We start from the raw sequence: 21865 nt of genomic DNA on the forward strand, positions 1-21865 counted from the left end.
TCGTGGCTAGTTGGTGTTTATGGATGCGGATCGTTAGCTGTCTTCCTGTTTGTCCTATGTAGTGTTTTGTGCAGTCCTTGCATGGGGTTTTGTACACTACATTGGTTTTGCTCATGCTGGGTATCGGGTCCTTCGTTCTGGTGAGTTGTTGTCTGAGAGTGGCTGTTGATTTGTGTGCTGTTATGAATCCTAGTGGTCGCAGTAGTCTGGCTGTCAGTTCGGAAATGCTCTTGATGTATGGTAGTGTGGCTAGTCCTTTGGGTTGTGGCATGTCCTCGTTCCATTATCTTTCCCTTAGGCATCTGTTGATGAAATTGCGCGGGTATCCGTTTTTGGTGAATACATTGTATAGGTGTTCTTCTTCCTCTTTTTGCAGTTCTGGTGTACTGCAGTGTGTTGTGGCCTTTTTGAACAGTGTCCTGATGCAACTTCTTTTGTGTGTGTTGGGGTGGTTGCTTTCGTAGTTCAGGACTTGGTCTGTGTGTGTGGCTTTCCTGTATACCTTTGTGGTGAATTCTCCGTTCGGTGTTCTCTGTACCATCACGTCTAGGAATGGGAGTTGGTTGTCCTTTTCTTCCTCTCTAGTGAAGCGGATTCCTGTGAGTGTGGTGTTGATGATCCGGTGTGTGTTATCTATTTCTGTGTTTTTAATGATTATAAAGGTGTCATCATTACAAAGGAAGAAGAACACCTCTGCAATGTATTCACCAAAAACGGATACCCACGCAATTTCATCAACAAATGCCTAAGGGAAAGACAATGGAATGAGGACATGCCGCAACCCAAAGGACTAGCCACACTACCATACATCAAGAGCATTTCCGAACTGACAACCAGACTACTGTGACCACTAGGACTCATAACAGCACACAAACCAACAGCCACTCTCAGACAACAACTCACCAGAACGAAGGACCCGATACCCAGCATGAGCAAAACCAATGTAGTGTACAAAATCCCATGCAAGGACTGCACAAAACACTACATAGGACAACAGGAAGACAGCTAACGATCCGCATCCATGAACACCAACTAGCCACGAAACGACATGACCAGCTATCCTTAGTAGTCACACACACAGATGACAAGTACATGAATTCGACTGGGACAACACTACTATTATAGGACAAGCCAAACAGAGAACAGCCAGGGAATTCCTAGAGGCATGGCACTCATCCACAAATTCAATCAATAAGCACATCGACCTGGACCCAATATACCGACCACTGCAATGGACAGCTGGAACTGACAACCGGAAGTGGCAGATTCAAACCACTACAAATGGCGGAGGAAAGATCACAGAAGCGCTTCACAGGAGGCTCCCAAGCACTGAGGATGTCACCTAGACAGGGGACAAAACGTCTGCAACACAAATTCCCAGCTCGGTGAACAGAACCACAACAACACTTACCTTCACAGATTCCCTACAGTATGAAAACAGGCCCTTCGGCCCAACAAGTTCACGCCATCCCTCCGAAGTGTAACCGCCCAGACCCATTCCCCTACATTTACCCCTGACTAATGTACCTGACACTATGGGCAATTCACTTGACTTGCACATCTTTGGACTGTGGGAGGAAACCAGAGCACCCAGAGAAAGCCCATGCAGGCAAGGGGAGAACATGCAAATGTCACACAGACAGTCACCCGAGGCAGGAATCGAACCCAGGTCCCTCGTGCTATAAGGCAGCAGTGCTGATCACTAAGCCACCATGCCACAAAATTATTAAACAAAAATGTGACACCGAGACACATAGGATGATATCAGGAAATGATTGAAAGCTTTGTCATCGAGGTAGGTTTTAAGGAGCATCTTAAAAAGGTGAATTATTTTCAGTGAGATGATGTATTTCTGCTTTGAAATGCACATCTCAACATCAGGAGCTAAAACTTACTGCAATGACTAAAATGGAGGTTGTTTGGTAGCTGCCACTGCATCAGGTCATAGAAGTCAAACTGAGGGATTTACATTTCAGCAACAGAACAAATTTCCCATTTTGCCTCAGGACATGCCTAAGCACATGACAAATGACCAAATGTTAATGCATGTCTAAACTAAAATAGCGATTAAAACAGCAGACATGTGGGTAGGAGTGTGTTTGTAACTACCCTGGATAACAACAGGTAGATAGTTTGCCTCTTTGCTACCTTTCTCCACCCTCCTCTCTGACCTACCACCTCAACCCCCACCCCCATTCACCTATTGTATTCTTTGCTACCTTCTCCCCAGCCCCACTCCCCCCATTTATCTTTCCATCCTGGAGGCTTCCTGCCTCTATTCCTGATGAAGGGCTTTTGCCCGAAACGTCGATTTCCCTGCTCCTCGGATGCTGCCTGACCTGCTGTGCTTTTCCAGCACCACTCTAATCTAGACTCTGGTTTCCAGCATCTGCAGTCCTCATTTTTGCTCAGCCTTATTGATTGAGGATAAAATATTGACCAAATTTGTTGGGAGAACTGCCTGATTCTCAAAGAGGATCCTGTGTATCCACTGCAATGGGGATGATGAGGCCTTCAAACTGCATTGAAATATCAGCCTGAGCCCAACTGGTTCACTTGTTATTTTTAGATTCATTTACAGGATGTGAGAATCACTAGTTTGGTCAGCATTGACTGCCCATTGCCAATTACATGAGGGTAGTAACTACATTTCTGTGTGTCTGCAGTCATATGCAGCATTCCCGCTAATTTATTTTCCTGTGCATGCGGGCCTCCATCTGAAGAACTCTAACCCTATTGTGCTGTGAATGGCATCAGCGGACCCCATCAACATGCATGGACCCACAGGGTAGCTGTGCATGTGGGCAGACATGCAGCTTAGAGGGTATGTCAGTCAAGTGTAGGTCAGATCAGGTTTGGAGTGCAGACTTCCTTCCCTGAGGGACATTAGTGATCCAACTGGGTACTTGATGGTTATGAGGATAATATCAGACTAGCTTTTAATTTCCAGATTTTTTTTACTGAATTCAAATTTCACCATCTGCCACCGATTTGTACATATGTCTGGAGGACTTTAACCTGGAGTTCTGGATTACTAGCTCAGTGACATTGCCATTATCCTTCTATTATCACTTTCACCCCATGAAATTTTAGATACATCACTGCAAGGAGACATTCTGGCCAATACAAGTGGGGATAGATGGATGATGTGGCTGGCTTCAGACCTCATTTCCCAGTTCATTGACTTGCTGGAGGGGAGGGGGTCAGGCCACAAGGTCAGATCAGTGGGGGTGGAGATGGAGGTATGGGCTTCCCCTACCTCAGAGCTCCAAAAGTAGGGTTGGAAATTGTGGCGCTGGAAAAGCACAGCAGGTCAGGTAGCATCCAAGGAGCAGGAGAATCGACATTTCAGGCATATGCCCTTCATCCATTCCTGATGAATGACTTGCCCGCAATGTCGATTCTCCTGACAGGCTGTGCTTTTCCAGCGCCACAATTTTGGACTCTGATCTCCAGCATCTGAAGTCCTCACTTTCTCCTTGTCTCTAAGCAGGCTCAAGTCTTGCAGGTTATCACATTCTTGAGATGTTTGCCAGCTGGTATTAAGAGTTCCATAAGCCACCAGAAAGTCCCAGTGAACTGATGGGCAGCTTAATCCTGATTTCTCCAACTGCATCTCACTTTTCTGACACTATGACCTATACTGTACTCCAGCAGGACATGATTGCTGCCTGGGGGGTTTACAAAATCAATGAGGCTATCCACTGGAGTTTGGCAATAACACACAACATTCACCTCCTTACAGTGAATGCTCTAAAGAAAGAAATAATTTTCAGAGCCTTTTCAGCACAAGGCATTGAGCACTCAATACTCTACATACCTGCAGCATGTACACAAGGTTTTGCAAGGCAGGCTGTTTAACAAGGCAGCATCTCAAATTTCCAAGGGGGATTTGCCAGAAACATTGGGGGAAATCCCTGGAGTACTTTCACCAAAGTCGTGGTGATGGATCTGCAGGGAACGGGTTTTGACAATCCTTATCCCGCAATGCAGTTACAACATAAAAGCTGAGGTACTAAAGGTTGTGATTGTGGGGCTTGTCCCATCATTTCACCACAATTCAAATTTTAGCAAGGCTCTGCCTGTATTGTGGTAATGTTTTTATTCACTTGTGGAACATAGGCATGACTGGCAAGGCCAGCATTTTTTATTGCCTGTTTCTAGATGCCCTTGAGAAGGTGGTGGTGAGCTGCCTGCTTAAACTGCCACAGTCCATTTACTGTAGGTTGACCAACAATGTCCTTAGAGAGGGAATTTAAGGATTTTGACCCAGCAACAGTGAAGGAGTGGCTGATATATTTGCAGGTCAGGATGATGAGTGACTTGGAGGGGAACTTGCAGGTGGTGGTGTTCCCATGTGTCTTACCCTTGTCCTTCTAAATGGAAGTGGTCATGGGTTTAGGAGGTGCATCTAAGGATCTTTGGTGAATTTCTGGATATGCGCAATATCCAATCCTTCTCCTGGTACTAGGTTGAGCGATGCTAGAGGATATAGTGTAAACACATAAACAGTGATCAATTGGGCCAATGGCCTGAGGAGTGGCAGATGGAGTTTAATTTTGATAAATGTGAGGTATTGCATTTTTATAAAAAACAATGAGGGCAGGACTTATACAGTTAATGGTAGGGCCCTAGGTTGTGTTGTCAAACAGAGAGACCTTGGGGTTCAGGCACATCATTCTTTGAAATTTGCATCACAGGTAGACAGAGTTGTGAAGGAGACATTTGGCACACTTGCCTTCATTGCGCAGACCATTGAGTATAGGATTGGGAAATCATGATGAAGTCCTATAGGACACCTTTGGAATACTGAGTCGCCCTACTGTAGGAAAGATATTATTAAATTAGAGATAGTTCAGAAAAGACTTACCAAGATGTTGTTGGGACAAGAGGGTTTGAGTTATAAGGACAGGCTAAGATCTTTTCAATAGAGTATAGGAGGTTGAGGGGTGACCTTATAGAGATTTTTAAAATCATGAGGGGCGTAGATAAGGTGAATTGGAAAGGCCTTTTTGCTTGGGTGAGGGAGTTCAAAACTGGGGGCATATTTTAAAGGTGAGAGGAGAAAGATTTAAAAGGGACCTGCGGGGCAACATTTTCACACAAAGGGTGACTTGTAAGTGGAATGAACTGCCAGAGGAAGTGGTAGATGCAGGTACAGTTACATTTATAAGACCTTTGGACAGATAATTGAATAGGAAAGGTTAAGAGGGATATGGGCCAAACGCAGGCAGGTGGGACTAGTTTACTTTGGGAAACTTGGTCAGTATGGCCTAGTTGGACTTAACGGCCTGTTTCTGTGCTGTATTACTCTATGACTGTAATTACTCTCAGATAGAAAAAAGACAGGAATCTTGCTCATTACATTCTTCAGTTAGCATACCAATCTTCCAAGTGTGGCAGTACCTTTCCTGATCAGAAGGCAGGCATTTTAAATTAGGCACATAAAGTAGTTTCATAATTTTAGACTAAATGCTGAGCCGGCTGAAGTGGGATGGCAAAGTTGGCCCAGTGTCTACAGTCTGAGCTTCTCCATAGTTCAATGCATAAAATTGATAGTTGCCATGAGACTTTAAGGAATCTGTGTGTTTGAGTTCTAACCAGTCTTGATAGGTCCTGAATAGTTGCTTCAGAAGAGTGAAGGCAGTGGAGATGTTTATCTGGCAATTATTTTTTGAACTTTATGACCAGAATGTTTATGTCTTGTTCTGCGCTTCCAACATTTAGGTGTAATTATATAGCCTTATAAGATGGTGCAAGATGTCTAAGGCATTCCTAAGATTCCAGACTGTCTTAAACCATGGTCAAGAGCGCGCTGCTGGAAAAACACAGCAGGTCAGGCAGCATTTGAGGAGCAGGAAGGTCGACCATCCCCCCCCCCCCCCCCCCCCACCCCCATTTATCTCTCAGCCCCCTTCCTCCTTCCCAGGTTGATTCTCCTGCTCCTTGGATGCTGCCTGACCTGCTGTGTTTTTCCAGCACCACACTCTCGAATCTGATCTCCAGCATCTGCAGTCCTGGCTTTCTCCTGTGTCTTAAACCATGCTCAAGCTCAAGGCTGACAAGCAACATATGCAGAGACTAATGAGTTATGAAAGCATAAGTAGTGTGTGTATATCACCACAGCAGGACGATGAACCTTCGGCCTGACCTTTTGGGTATACAGACAATCTTGCTTTCACAAAACATTAGGCAACCTCCATTAACTGATATTTATGTTTAGACTTCACTTTAAGAAAACAGAGTTATATACAAAACAGCCTTGATGGTTGTTGGCATCACTCTCTGGGGCTCCTAATTCTTTTTTTAAAGGACAGTTGCCGTGAGGTCTGTGTTCCCCCAGGGGCAGAGGTTTTACCACTTTATGTCTTTCCATATGATTTCTAGTTGAGTCAGTTCGCCAGGATTATGGAAAGAGGCTGTGACTAGATTAGATTAGATTAGATTAGATTAGATTACTTACAGTGTGGAAACAGACCCTTCGGTCCAACAAGTCCACGCCGACCCGCCGAAGCGCAACCCACCCATACCCCTACATTTACCCCTTACCTAACACTATGGGCAATTTAGCATGGCCAATTCACCTGACCCGCACATCTTTGGATTGTGGGAGGAAACCGGAGCACCCGGAGGAAACCCACGCCGACACGGGGAGAATGTGCAAACTCCACACAGTCAGTCGCCTGAGTCGGGAATTGAACCTGGGTCTCTGGCGCTGTGAGGCAGCAGTGCTAACCACTGTGCCACCGTGCCGCCCACAAACTAACATTTCATTTGTCACTGACCTGGAGACATGTGGCCAGAAAATGATACAATCCCAGACAATAGCTGAGATTACTAAATCATTATGTTGATGCCACAGCCAATTAAAGACACATCATGATCAGAGATAAATTCCAGTTGAATTTATTTCAGGTTTAAACCTGTAAACAGGCTTTCAGTTAGCCAGGGGAAGGATTGGAGACGGAATTGACATTTGTTTGTTATGATTCCCTTCAAGGCCAAGAGTATTTTTAAAAGAATAAGAGCTAATCAAGTGTGGCGCTGGAAAAAGGAGAGCAGGCCAGGCAGCATCTGAGGAGCAAGAGAGTCGGCATTTTGGACGTAACCCTTCGTCAGGACTGGGGAGGGGGAAGGGGGCTGAGAGATAAATTGGGGGGTGGGGTGCTAGGGTGAAAGGTTATTGCAATGGTAATAAGTGGGCGAAGGTCAGAGGTGATTGTGATAGGTCAGTGGGAAGTGTGAGCGGATAAGTGGGAAGGAAGATGGACAGGTAGGACAGGTCAAGAGGGCAGAACTGAGTCGGAGAGTTGGATCTGGGATGGGGAGAGGGGAATGGAGTTTTCGAAACTCAAAGAGTTCAATGTTGAGTCCATGTAGTTCTATGCTCCTGAGACGGAAGATGAGGTGTTCCTCCTCCAGTTTGTGGGTGGCCTTGGTTAAGCGGCGGAGGAGGCCCAGAATGGATATGACATGAGGGGATTGGGATGGAGAGTTGAATTGATGGCCACAGGGCGGTGGGGTTGGTTGGTGTGAATGGACCAGAGATGTTCCCTGAACCATTCCACGAGTTGTGCTCTGTCTCTCCGATACACAGGAGACCACATAGAGAGCAACTTATGCAGTAAATGACGTTCGAGGATATGCAAATGAATCTCTGCCGGATTTGGGATGATCCTTTAGGCCCTTGGATGGAGGTGGGGGGGGAGGTGTGGGCACAGGTTTTGCATGTCTGACGCAGCAGGGGAAGGTGCCAGGTGTGGAGAGGAGGCTGGTGGGACCTGACGAGGGAGCTGCGGAGGGAAAGGTCCCTGTGGAATGCAGATAGGGGTGGGAAGGGAAATTTATTTTTGGTAGCGGGTCTGACTGTAGGTGGTGAAAGTGGCAGAGGATGATACGCTGGATTTGGAGATTAGTGGGGTGGAATGTGAGGATCGGGGGTGGGGGGGTCTATCCAGAAAACCCCAGATTTTATTTATCAAAATGACTTCACACCTATACATTACACTGTTCTTTAAGTCAACATTCCATTCTTCCAAAATAAGTCCAAAGTGACTCTTAATTCCAAGGTAAAACTCCAGAAATCTCTTCCATGATCAGATTTTTCCTAATGAATTCTCCCTCAAGGCAAATCTTGTAAATCTTCCAACCTGTCTCAGCTCCCCATAAATTAGTTTCTTCCCCCAGTCTGAAGGTGAACTCTCGCTCGAATTCCTGGGCAGTGATCCAGAGACTCTTAAGTCTTCAGCTTTTCCCCTTCCTCTCCTGGATCTGAGCAGACTAAGTGAGCCTGAGTGTGTTTGGGGTTATTTTAGCTATTCTTCCTCTCTGAAAGCTCAACAGGACAACATAAGTTAGTTGGGACGTCTCCAGTTAGAAATGTTGATGAACTATCTCAGAAGACCCATTTTTTTTCATCTGTTAACTAAACGAACAGTTTAAAAATACAATGTTTACAACCTGACAGAATCAATAAACACTTTTCTGGGACTTTGGAGATTAATGGTTCATCCACTGTTAGCATCCAGGCTACTGCCCTTGTCTCCAAAGATATCAATTTGCATCTTCTTCCCATTAAACAGTCTGGGTCCCCTTTAATTTCTAACAATCAAATCAGATTGACGTGCTTCAGTGCAAGGTCATCCGACTTGGTTTTATTTTAAAGTTAATACAGTCCCAAAACATAATCTCAAAGCTCACAACTATATAACTAGAATAACAAAGTGCGATTGCCATCCTGTTAGACAAGGCTTCATCCTTAATAAATCTGTCTCTTGAGGATAGGCATTAAAGGTGATTATGTCAGCCCCTTTACATGACAAGAACAAATATCTTTTTACTTCCATATAAATATACAGACTTATAGAAAAGAGAATTTGTAGAGTTAATATGTGAAGAATATTTAGTGCATCATGTCCTCTGGGCATTTTCTTACCTGTTTCATCAGGAAAGGGTCTGTGGCTACTTACATACCAAGGTATTTTGCATTCTGTGTTTATGTAGGTATTTGCCGCCTGTGAAAGATATATTCTTTTGGCAACAAAGAAACCTTGGGTTGCAGGTTCATAGCTCCTTGAAAGTGGAGTTGTGGATAGACAGGATAGTGAAGGTGGCATTTGGCATGCTTGCCTTTATTGGTCAGTGCATTGAATATATTGGGATTTCATATTGGGGCTGTACAGAACATAGGTTAGGCCACTTTTGAAATACTGCATTCAATTCTGATCTCCATGCTATCGGAAAAGTATTGTTAGACTTGAAAGGGTTCAGAAAAGATGTACAAGGATGTTGTCAGGATTGGAGGGTTTGAGTTATAGGGAGAGGCTGAATAGGCTGGGGCTTTTATCCCTGAAGTGTTGGAGGCTGAGGTTGTAAAATCATGAAGGGCATGGATAGGATGAATAGCCAAGGTCTTTTCCCCTGGGTAGGAGAGTCCAAAACAAGAGGGCATAGGTTTAAGGTGAGAAGGGAAATTTAAAAGGGACCTAAGGGGCAACTTGTTCACTCAGAGGGTGGTACGTGTATGGTATGAGCTGCCAGAAGAAGTGATGAAGGCTGGTACAATTACAACATTTAAAAAGGCATTTGGATGGGTATATGAATAGGAAGGGTTGAAGGGATAGGGGCCAAATGCTGGCAAGTGGGATTGGATTAATTTAGGATATCTGATCGGCATGGACCGAAGGGTCTGTTTCTGTGCTGTACATTTCTATAACTTTATAAGTCTATAACCAACAGGACATGATGCTGTTTGAGTTAGGGCAGCTGAGACACTTACATTGCAGCATTTTTGTTCAGCCCTGGTACGATTCCACTGAGTATAAACGAGCCTTCATCCAGAAGAAAGGAGAGTTTTATTCCTCTGGACTGTAGAACTGTTGCTATGTTTCTAGCTCCATTGTTTCCCCCAACCTATAGGCAAGAAAGAAAGGCTTGCCTTTAAACAAATCCTTTCACAACCTTGTGACTGTTGCCAAAGCCCTTTATTGCCAATGCAGCGGTTTTGGAAATGTAGCAATTGCGACAATTTGCAAATTGAAAGTTCTCATTAGTAGCAATTCTTGCAATAATTGAATATGATGGTTGGTTAAGGGATAATTATTGACTGATAGGATTGTAACCTCCCTTACACTTCCAATAATGGCATAAAACCTTTTACACTCACATGAGAAGACCCAGTTTAACAACTCACCTGGATGACAGCACACTCACTTAGTACTGCATTGTCACCTTGGAGTCTTTATCTGAATTTACAGTCATTTTATTCATTCATAGGATGTGACCACCACATATTATCCAGAGGGCAGTGAAGAGCACTGTGGGCCTAGAGTCATAGAATTCTGACAGCATGGAAGCAGGCCATTTGGCCCACACTGACCCGATACTTGCTTTGCATGTTCACTTCGCTGTGACATTAACATTAGTGGCAATATGCTTCGCGGTTAATATTAATGTTGGGAGACTCACATTTAAACATGGGACAGTCTTATGAAATTCAGCCTCGTGCAGCTAGGGATTGATAGGATGCCAGCAGACCACATTGTTCAGATGGAAGTAATCTACAGTGCATGATGATGAGTTCTAAACTGCTTTCTGCACTTGTAATAACGAGTTCCAGAACATCCAAATTCATGTGCAAATCTATTATGTAAGAAAGCCCCTTTCTTTGAAACTCTGGACCAAACTGATCTCCTCTGTTAAAAGCAAATTACTGCGGATGCTGGAATCTGAAACTAAAAGAGAAAATGCTGGAAAATCTCAGCAGGTCTGGCAGCATCTGTAAGGAGAGAAAAGAGCTGACGTTTTGAGTCTAACTGCCAGACCTGCTGAGATTTTCCAGCATTTTCTCTTTTGATCTCCTCTGTTCTTGGATAATTTACATATTGAAAAGCTGCCTCTTCCATTGCTCCTGACTCACTGTCATTTATTTAAATATTGACTCATGGGATGTGGGTGTTGCAGGCTGGGCCAGCATTTATTGCCCATGCCTACTTATCCTTGACAAGTTGGTGGTGAACTGCCTTCTTAAACCAGTTGATGTAAGGGTATACACGATGCCAGTAGGGAGGTGGTTCTAGAATTTCGACAAGATGACAGTGAAGAAACAGCATTGTATTTCCAAGTCAGGGTGTTGAGTGACTTGGAGGGGGACTTGCAAGGAGGTGGTGCTCCCATGGTCATGGTCATGGGTTAGAAAGTGCTGTCTAAGGAGGTTTGCTGAATTTCTGCCATACCTCTGGTAGACAATACACATTGCTGCTGCTGAGCACTGGCAGTGGAGGGACTAAATGTTTGTGGATGTGGTGTCAATTAAGCAGGTTGCTTTGTCCTGGATGGTGTCAAGCTTCTTGAGTGTTGTTGGAGCTGCACCCATCCAGGCAAGTGGGGAGTATTCCATCACACTCCTGCCATGGGCCTTGCAGATAATGGACAAGCTTTGGGGAGCCAGGAGGTGATGTTCTCACTGCAGGATTCATAGCATCTGACCTGTTCTTGTAGCTAATGTTTATATGTCGAATCCAGGTCCATTTCTGGTCAATGTTAGCCCTCAGCTTGTTGACACTTGGGGATTCAGTTATGTTAATGCCATTGAATATTGAGGGGTGATGGTTAGATTCAGGATACCCATTTTATTTCAAATTATTAAGGCCTCAGGCTTATATTAAGTGCCCTTTGCCCTTTGGAACAAACAGGGGGCAAAAAAAATGGGAAATCTGAGAAACGTCTGTCTCCAAGTCCATTAGCATCAACCTTAAAGGAGAGAAGATGTTGTATCATTACATAGCTCCTTATTATGTCCTTAAAACATTTCACAGCATTTTATTCAAGCCCTTAAGACATCTCTAAAACCTTCACGATATTCTGGCCTCTTGTGCATTCTCAGTCACAACGACTTCAAGAAGACAGTGCCAAGTTGTTAAGACTCCAGGTTTGGGAATACCTTCCATGCACCAACTATCTACTTCACTTTTGACTTTATGATTAGCCTTAAAGCCTGCAGTTTGGGTCACCTGACCTAGTAGCTCCTTATATGGCTCAGAGGCATACTTTGTTTTACAAAGTGTTCATGTGAAGCACTTCCATACATTTCATGTTGTGTTTTATTTGTACTGAAGTATTATTACTGGAATTTTATTGGTAAACAGAGAAATCAATTTGTAGGCAGAATAGCCTGACAACTAAGCAACTAAGTTACTTCTCAGTTTTACATCCTCCTTTTCAAAAAATCCATTGAAATTTCAAATTCCATCAACTAGGGCCTCACTCTAACCCTGGTTCTGACACTGCAACTCTCTTTCCATGCTGTACTGAAGTAACAGTTTGGCTATAAAGAAAATTGTTTTTATAAATCTGTGCAACTTGTAAATGCTGATGCTCAAAAGGACTTGGACAATCACGCACAAGGAAAACAATGTTAGTATAAAGCTAGAGTGCTATTGCAATTATACAGGGATTTGGTGAGATAACATCTAAAATATTATGTGCAGTTGTGGTCTTCAATTTAATGAAGGGAATACATGACTTGGAGATAATAGTGAAGGTTCACTAGATTGATCCCTTTAAGGAGAGGCAGGCAAGGATGCTTTGAGGCATGGTTTATTGGCGAGACCAAGCAGATGCTTTGACAATGAATGAATGGACACTGTGCAATAATTGTCAGGGGGGATGTTCCCTCCCAGTTGGGGAACACTTCAACAGTCAAGAACATTCGGCTTTGGATTTTCGGGTGACTGTCCTCCAAGCCAGATTTTGGGATACAGAACAATGCAGAGTCACTGAGCAGAGGCTGATAGACAAGTTCAGTACCCATGGGGATGGCCTCAAACAGGACCTTGGGTTCATGTCACACTATAGGTGATCCCCTACACACACACACACACTGTCTCATATAAACACACTCTCTCAGAGACACACACGTACACACCCTCTCTCTCCCTCTCTCTCTGTCTCTCACTCTCCCTCCCCTTCACACACATATATGTCAATGGGGTGAATTTGCATTTGCAGATACATTCTATTTATTCCAAAAGCACACAATCTGTAGGCAGTCAGTCCATGTGACATTTTATAAATTCCTACTTTGGAAAAAGAACCAGTCTGACTCAAGGTTGGAATGCATTGTCTGAGCTGAGATGTCACCTTTTTTTATAAAACCTTAAGTTATCTCGGGAATGCGACTTGAAAGAAGTTATGGAATTTACATATTAATGAATTGAAATCTGCAACTCATTCTCAGTGATTAAGACATAACAACAATCTAGGTTTGATCAATACATTGCATCGGTTGTATGACACTTTGATCTCTCCTTATAAATTCTGTGCCCTATGATCCTGCCCCACTAGCTACCTGATAAAGGAGCAGTGCTCCAAAAGCTAGTGCTTCCAAATAAACCTGTTGGACTATAACCTGGTGTTGTGTGATTTTTAACTTTCTCCACCCCAGTCTAACACCAGCACCTCCACGTTATGTTGAAGGGCTGAGTAAACTGGATCTATATTCTCTGGGGTTTAGAAGAATGAGAGGCAATTTCATTGAAAACATTCAAGATTACAATGGGATGTGACAGTGTAGATACTGAGGGGACACAGTTTCAAAATAATTGGCTGATCATTTAGGATTGAGACAAGGAGAGACTTTTCCATTCAAAAGGGTTGTGAAATTTAGAATTCTCTACCCGAGAGAGCTGCAGATTCTCCATCATTGAATAAATGTAAGGCTGTGACAGACACAATTTAGGTCTCTCAGGAAACCAAATGATATGAGTAGGGAGTAAGAAAACAAAATTGAAATAAATATCATCCACTGAACGGCAGAACAGTCTTGTGGGCCATATATTCTTTTCCTGCTCCTATTTCTTTTGTTCTTATCATATTTTTCTTATTCTAGGAGCTTTCTTATCCATCAATTCTGATGAAAGATTGATACCTCAATCATTAATATGTCCCTTCCCTCTTCACATATTCATGACCCTTGCAGCACTTTTTTAACAAACACCATTGCCAGAATTCTTTCCCACCCCCCCTCACATGCAGCATTAGTCCACAGAAACTAACTTTGCAATACAACATCCTGGTCATCACAAAAGAAGACCCAAAGCATTTGTTCTAGCAACAGAAGCAAGGCCCGCCCTCCCCAAGTTCAGCACTTGATCTTGAGTTACCTCTTCATCATGTCCAACTCCAATGTAGAACGATCGACAGGGTTTGTAGCCTCGTTTCAGTAAGAATTCCAGAGCTTGGAGGATTCCCTGTGGAAAATAGAATACTTAAATACATAAGCACCAGCACTGGGGTTTTTCTCTCAATAGATTCTGGATATACATTGTGACAATTAAGTTTCAAACATTGGGAGAAACCCTGTAACTAGGGACCCACAGGGTCCGTGATTCTATCCAGCATATCAGAAAATGCTACAACACAGGATTAGGAAGTTTCATACTTAACACGATGCCCTTCAGTAAAACTGAGGTGCCCTCATCACCAGGGTGCAAACCTGGGCAATACTTATGGCATCATCTTTGCCTGCTCAAAAATCACATTATCCCTGTCAAATAGAGTCATAGATAGAGTCATTGAAATGTACAATTCCCTGGTTGAGTCCAATGGAATGCGAATCATTAGGTTTGAAACTGGCTTCATTGCAAGAATCACAGGAGATGCTATATTTATTCACATCATCAAGGCTTCTTGCATGTCACCTTCCAAACCTCTAACCTCTACCAGGGTGACCTCTGACAAGGGAACACCATCATCCACAAGTTCTTCTCCAAGCAACTCATCAGCCTGACCTGGAATTATATCATCATTCCTTCACTGTAGCTGGGAGAAAGTGAGGACTGAAGATGCTGGAGATCAGAGCTGAAAAATGTGTTGCTGGAAAAGCGCAGCAGGTCAGGCAGCAAGAAAGGAGCAGGAGAATCGACGTTTCGGTCATGATTCCTGAAGAAGGGCTTATACCCGAAACGTCGATCCTCCTGCTCCTTTGATGCTGCCTGACCTGCTGCGCTTTTCCAGCAACACATTTTTCACTGTAGCTGGGTCAAATCATGGAGCTCTTTACCTGACTGTGGGTCTGCCACAGGACTGCAGCAGTTCAAGAAGACAGCTCACCACCACCTTCTCAAGGGCAGTTAGGAACAGGCAATAAATGCTGGTCTTGCCAGCGATGCCCACATTCCATTTATAAGTGAAAACATAACTCATCAGGGTAAAATCTCAAAGAAACAGAAATTTTGTAAAATCTGACAATCCATACAATATCAGACAATACAGACTGTATCAGTCAGATCATCCAATCCATAAAATCCAACACAGAAGCACTATTATAGTTAAACAAAACAGCTCTGACAGAAGTAATTCAGACCATTGTGTCTCTGAACAACAATTCCTCTATGACTCTCTGACTGTGAATGTCTTGATTAAATCTTCACAAGATCGTTTTTGCTCCAAGGGGAACAAACCTAATTTTTCCAGTCTCTTCTGACTTGCCCTCACTCTGTGCTGCTGTATTCAACAATGCACCATGCACTGCCTTTCCTGTTTATCCTCCTGAACTCCACATCTCATACATACCGTACATTACAAGGTAATGGCCGAAATGTGTGGCAAGCAAACTACTAAACAACACTACGCAAGTCACAGCTCAGTCTGTGGGAGAAACTAACATTAGACCAAAGAATAGCCTGAACCTGCTGCTGACGTCACCAAGAGTTATACAAAACCCCACTTTTAGAACCAGTCTGTCTCTGTAAAAATAGCTTATCATTCCCCTCCCCCCACCCATGTGTAAATTGAAGATTTACTAAACATTTTAATTACGCAAATAAATGTTTACGACTTTTTTAAATTCTACACATAAATTAAACAGTTACTCAGCTTCCTTTTCTTACTCCCAAGGTTAATTTAAACATTTACTTATTTTATCTGCTGGATAATTCATTTGAAAATATCCCAAACAAAGTGGTAGAGGCAGGTCCAATTCTAACATTTAACAGACATTTAGTTGGGTACATGGAAAGGAAAGGTTTAAGAGGGGTACGGACCGAATGCAGGCAAATGGGACTAATTTAGTTAGGGAAATCTGGTTGGCATGGAGGAGTTGAGCTGAAGGGCCGGTTTCTATGCTGAATTGAGTTGAATTGAATTGAATTGCTGTATGACTCTAAAACAGTTCCAGAGTTCAGCAGATAGAATTCCTCTTTCTTGTGTACTTTATCCCAGGCCTGAAGTTGAAGCCAAACTCACATCACACAGGGCCAACAGATTGCCTGACTAATTGATACAAGTGCAGAATTAAACAGCTTTATTTCATTATTGTGAATATGACCACAATAAAAGTCAGCTGCATTTCTGGAAGTGATGTTGTAGGAAAGTTATATCTAAGAAAGGAAACTCACTGAGTCGGGCAGATGTTACAGCTGAATTTTCCTTGCACAAAAAAATGACAAAGGGTTCCAAAATAGAAGACTCCACAGAATGAAATGGTAGGTTTGCCATGAGACCTAATACATTTTTCAGAGTTGAATCAGGCAGTGGGTTTTAAACAGTTTGCAGGAAATTGAGCTTAAGGGAAAACTTCAGGCAACAATACCATAAGAGATGCCTTGTCATCCATAGATCCGCGTCCATAAAGATAGCCATCCTTTTCCTCTGCAGAAAATGGTGGAACGTCCCACTCTTCTTCCAAGGCAGGGACCACATCCAGGTGGGCAATCAGCATGTACGGCTGGAGACTGTCATTTGATCCACGGACAGTAAACAAGTGACTGTAGTTAGCGATAATCTCATGTTGTACAAGGTTCGAGGAGAACACGGTCGGAAATACTGCCAAAAAAAAAAGAAATGGATAATGTAAGCAGGTAATGAGCAGATGGGGACTTCGAAGTTTTAAAAAAATCCTGGTTATTGCAAACATCTTTGTGAAATGAATGCTGGATACAAGACCCATTGTAAGTCTGATGCAGAATTTGAAAATGCTAGTCATTGGAGAAGGCGGGAGAATGGGGTTGGGAAACAGATTGAATGGCTGGGCAGACTTGATGGACTGACTGGCCTCATTCTGTCCCTCTCCCTCTCATTGTCTTTAGTGACGAGAATCATTTCTTTGCTAGTTCCTTTGACTAGCATTGATAATGTTCATTGGTAGTTACTTGTAGAACCTAAATGTTGGGTATTAACTAATTTGCAATACGTCTTACAGCAGAACATTTCAGATATGACATCCACACTGAAGATGTCTGTTAACACTTATTCGCTCTTCAGAGATTCTGCCAGACCTTCTGAGTTTCTCCTGTGCTTTTTTTATTGTTATTTTAGAAATGTATTAGATCTTTATTGCAGCACACTGGCAGTGTCGCTACCTCTGAGCCAGAAGTCCTGGATTCAAGTCCCACCTACTCCAAAGGCCTCCATGTGTAACATGTCTGAGCAGGTTGATTAAAAGTATCTATAACGAGTTAACTTACACTGCTTTAAATACATCAGCCATTTCTACACATGTTCTCAACTTAGACTGCTTAAGAATTTCTGGAAGCTTCTGTTTCCGTCAGCTCTCTGAGGCTACACTCAGGCTTAAATTGATCAGCACGGCGGAAATAGATCAGCCAGCTGACCAACACAGAGCAATTTAATCATTGAGCATTTGCATTAAACAGGCATAAATGATTCACTTACATAGAATGTGCTTCTAGCCAGATGTTTACTGTGACTTCCTGCTTATAACGCAAGCTCAATACCCAGAATATCGTGTCCAGTTTTGGTGTCTTTATCCAAGGAAGGATATATTTGACTGTGAAGGAGTCACAGGGTTTGCCAGGCATTCTTTTAGGAGATTGAAGAAACTGGATGTTTATTCTCCAGAATTTCAATGAAGAGAGGTAATCTCATTTAAATTTACAAGATTCTTATAGGATATGACAATGTGGACATAGATGGGATATTTTCTGTGGCTGGCGAATCTGATAACAGCGGACATGGATTCTGAATAAAGGGTCAGGCCATTTAAGACTAAGACAAGGAAGAATTTATTCACTCAGCTGGTGGAGAACCTTTGGAATTCTCTACCCAAGACAGTTGAAGCTCAACCATTGAGCATGTTTGCGACAGAAATTGGTCGATTTTGCTCTGTAGGGATAGCATTTAGAACAAAGAAAATTTACAGCCCAGGAACAGACCCTGCGGCCCTCCAAACCTGGGCCGATCCAAATCCACTGTTTAAACCTGTTGCCCAATTCCTAAGCATTTGTATCCCTCTGCTCCCCACCTACTCATGCATCTGTCAAGACGCATCTTAAATGAATCTACTGTGCCTGCCTCTACCACCTCTGCTGGCAACGTGTTCCAGGCATCCACCACCCTCTATGTAAAGTACTTGCCACATGTATCCCCCTTAAACTTTTTACCTCTCACCTTGAAAGTGTGATCTCTCATTATTGAATCCTTCACCCTGGGCAAAAGCTTATCTCTATCCACCCTGTCTATACCCTTCATGATTTGGAGACCTCAATCAGGTGCCTCCCCAACCTCCCTCCTTCCAATGAAAACAATCCTCACCTACTCAATCTCTCCTCATAGCTAGCATCCTCCATACCAGGCAACATCCCCACAAACCCTCCCTGCATCCTCTCCAAAGCATCCACCCCTACCCCGGCAACACATTTAGGTAGTTTTGTTCTCGATAAAATTCATTCACAGAATGAGGGCATCACTGGCTAAGCTAGCATTTATTGTCCATCCCAGAGGACAGTTAAAAGTCAACCATATTTCTGTGGGTCTGGAGTCACATGTAGTGCAGACCAGGTAAGGATGGCAGTTTCCTTCCCTGACTGCTATGAGTGAACCTGATGGGTTTTCCCCAACCATTGATCATGGATTAATGGTCATCATTAAACTCTTGGATCCAGATTTAAAAAAAAAAATTGTATTCAAATTTCACCATCTACTGTAGTGGGATTTGGACCTGGTTCCATGGGACATTAACTGGATCTCTGGATTAACAGCCTGGTGATAATATCAGTAGGTCAGCACCTCCCCTATTGTCATGATCCAATACAATGGCGGAGTGGGCTCAACATGTGAATGTTCCTATGTTCCCCTATTTAACCTAAATAAAACAGGGCGGCTCTTGGCCATGTTAACCCACACAGCAAACTGATAACTACATGAGATTCTCACAGCCTATTTCAGAAAGCAACATACAATTTAACTTACATGCTATCACTCAATAAACCATAATACTTTCCAAATGAAAGTAAATAAAATTGTCTTGACAACAGAGTGGGAATGACGCACAAATATATAAATTTATACTTTAATACAGTCAATTCTGCTCTCATACGGTAGTTCCGTTCTTGTGCAAACCCATGTTATAAGAAAATCGTGTAATAGCAGCACCATTTAAACTAATGGGGCCAGAATCGCATTATAACCAATACAAACTTTAAATGCTACAGAAGCAGTGTCCTCAGTTCATCAATTGTGTTGTAGTGAATTTGCATTAACGAAATGCGCGTTATAGCATAACAATCTGTATAGGGGCATTTGGCACAGACACTGGCCCATCGGCCCAACCTGTCTATACGAACCAGATTTCCTAAACTGAGCTAGTCCCAGTTGACTTTGTTTGACCCATGTCCCTCTAAAGCTTTCCTATCCATGTACCTGTCCAAATATCTTTAAAATGTTATCATTGTACTCACCTGTGTCACTTCCTCTGGCAGCTCGTTCCATGTATGCACCACCCTCTGTGTGAAAATTTGTCCTTTTTAAATCTTTCCTCTCTCACCTTAAACTTATGTTGTCTAGTTTTGGACTCCCCTATCTTGGGGAAAGGACCTTGGCTATTCATTTTACCTATACCGCTCTATAAGATCACCCCTCAGCCTTCTACACTCCAAGAAAAAATATCCCAGCCTATTCACCTTATAACTCAGACCCTCCAGTCTTGGTAACATCCTTGTAAATCTCTTTTGTGCCCTATCCAGTTTAATAACATTGTTCCTCTAGCAGGGCAGTACAACTTACATGAAAAACTTAATATGTTTATAAATCTATTAAGATATGAAAGGGCACTGAATTTATAATTAAGATGTAAATAAGGGGAAAGAGTGGCTGAGTTTTGTCCAAAAGCTCATATCACAATGGTGGGCTGAATAGGCTTCATTCTATGAGTCTAAGATTAAGAATCATATCAAAATCTGCAGCCAGCCAAGTTGGTAAGTCAAAATATTATAATATAATCAAACCACTTACACCAATTAGAATACAGATTGCAACTCCAGTGCTTTGTTGCGGGATTGGAGAAGTACAACAAAATTCCAAAATGAAAATTCAGACCATTGTTACTTTTCAAGCATTTAGCTGAAGATCACCACAGTCAGGAGACTGCCTTCTATGGTTGTACATGTTTTGGGGATGGAAGGAAAATGTTCGTGGTGGCATTACCCAAACTTCAAATTACATTAAACTTCCAAAAAAATCTCACCATTAAGAGTTAACAATAATATGATAAGTTTTAAAAAATGTGTCACGTTGTAAAATCTCTGAAGAGTCGCACAGAATGTATGGAACAAAACAGGCCATTCGGCCCGAGTTGTCCACTTTAGTCTTAATGCTGACACAAGCCTTCTCATACCCTGCGTCATCTGACACTCTTCACAATCATTCTATTCTTTTCTCGTGCGTGCTCCCCTTGTGCTTCCACCATATTTACCTCAACTATTTTACTAAGCCAGTTCCTCATTTTAAACATTCAAAGGCTAAAGATGTCCCCGCTAAAACCTTCATTGCACTCATTAGTGGCTGTCTTACATTTATGAAAAAAAACCTTTTGTGGGAAAAGGAGAGAGAAAAGAATGTTATTAATTTAATATAACTCACATATTCACACATTATATTTTGATGCAGTGTGAGCCTCTTGGTTAATAATTCTGCTGTCTCTGAGACATTAGGGTATGAGTTCCAGTCCCAGCACAGAACTTAGATAAAGTCCGACATTCCAGTAATGAATGAATAAAGATGTTATCTTTTGGACAGTATGTTAAACTGAGGCCTTGACCCCTCTGTCCTTGACATACTCCCTTGAAGCACAGCAGCGGTGCAATACACAGTGAGATAGCCAATATTTATCCTATCGAAAGAAACAGATTGTCGTGACTTTATCAGTTTGCTGTTTGTGGGAGCCTGTTATGTTAACATTTTGCTGCATTCCTGACACAAGTACTTCATTGGATGAAAAGTCCTTTCAGATGTCTTATTATTTAAAAACAAATCTTATGGTGGCACCGCAGGGTGTGGAGTGTTTTATTTCCCCCTCCAACTCTATTTTGATTTAATCCCTGCCCTCCCTTTTACTTTTTTGATCACTTAGCATTGCCCATTACTGAGAAGGGCTTGTTACTGGCCACTCGGGGTGTTCCCTTTCTACCTGGTGGTGGAAAATGAATAAAGTTTTCTGCACTTGATGTTTTTTCTCTGTGTCCAACACCTGCACACACAACATTGATGCTGGGGAAAATAAGCACTACCGCTGTTTGGCGGTAATGTTGGACGTGGCATTATATTAAATAAAAGAAAGAAAAGAAAATAAGTAAAAATATAAATAAGGATTTAGAATCTCCTCAGTTCAGGGGATAAAGAGAAAATATATAAAAAAGGAATGTCAAATCTCCAAAAAAAAAACCCAAATCTTATTTAAATACAAATCCAAAACTTAGCTACCCCCTTCCTTTAGAAGGATAAGATATACCAGAATGAAGGATTTGCTAAAATATTTTCCAATTCATCCTTTTTAGATATGTTTTGGCACACCTCTGGAGCAGGTGGGAGTTTGACGCAGGCATCCTGTCTCAGAGGCAGGGAGATTACC

The 21865-nt window shown here is 42.6% G+C and overlaps 1 protein-coding gene across 2 annotated transcripts in view; it reads right to left on the reverse strand.

The window, feature by feature from the left end:
• The window catches only part of LOC122563098 (N-fatty-acyl-amino acid synthase/hydrolase PM20D1-like), an 84381-nt gene that overhangs the window by 45257 nt on the left and 17259 nt on the right, over window positions 1–21865 (reverse strand). For both annotated transcript variants that reach the window (XM_043716524.2, XM_087973508.1), the window contains exons 2-4: window positions 16592–16824; window positions 14163–14249; window positions 9779–9912 (exon numbers count right to left, since the gene is read on the reverse strand). In XM_043716524.2, the coding sequence (XP_043572459.2) occupies window positions 9779–9912; window positions 14163–14249; window positions 16592–16824 (454 nt within the window). The remainder of the gene's footprint in view (window positions 1–9778; window positions 9913–14162; window positions 14250–16591; window positions 16825–21865) is intronic.

The sequence above is a fragment of the Chiloscyllium plagiosum genome, unplaced genomic scaffold (genome assembly GCF_037043375.1).
Source record: "Chiloscyllium plagiosum isolate Xiang-an unplaced genomic scaffold, Cpla_swu_hap1 HiC_scaffold_26, whole genome shotgun sequence".
Classification (NCBI taxonomy): Eukaryota; Metazoa; Chordata; class Chondrichthyes; order Orectolobiformes; family Hemiscylliidae; genus Chiloscyllium; species Chiloscyllium plagiosum.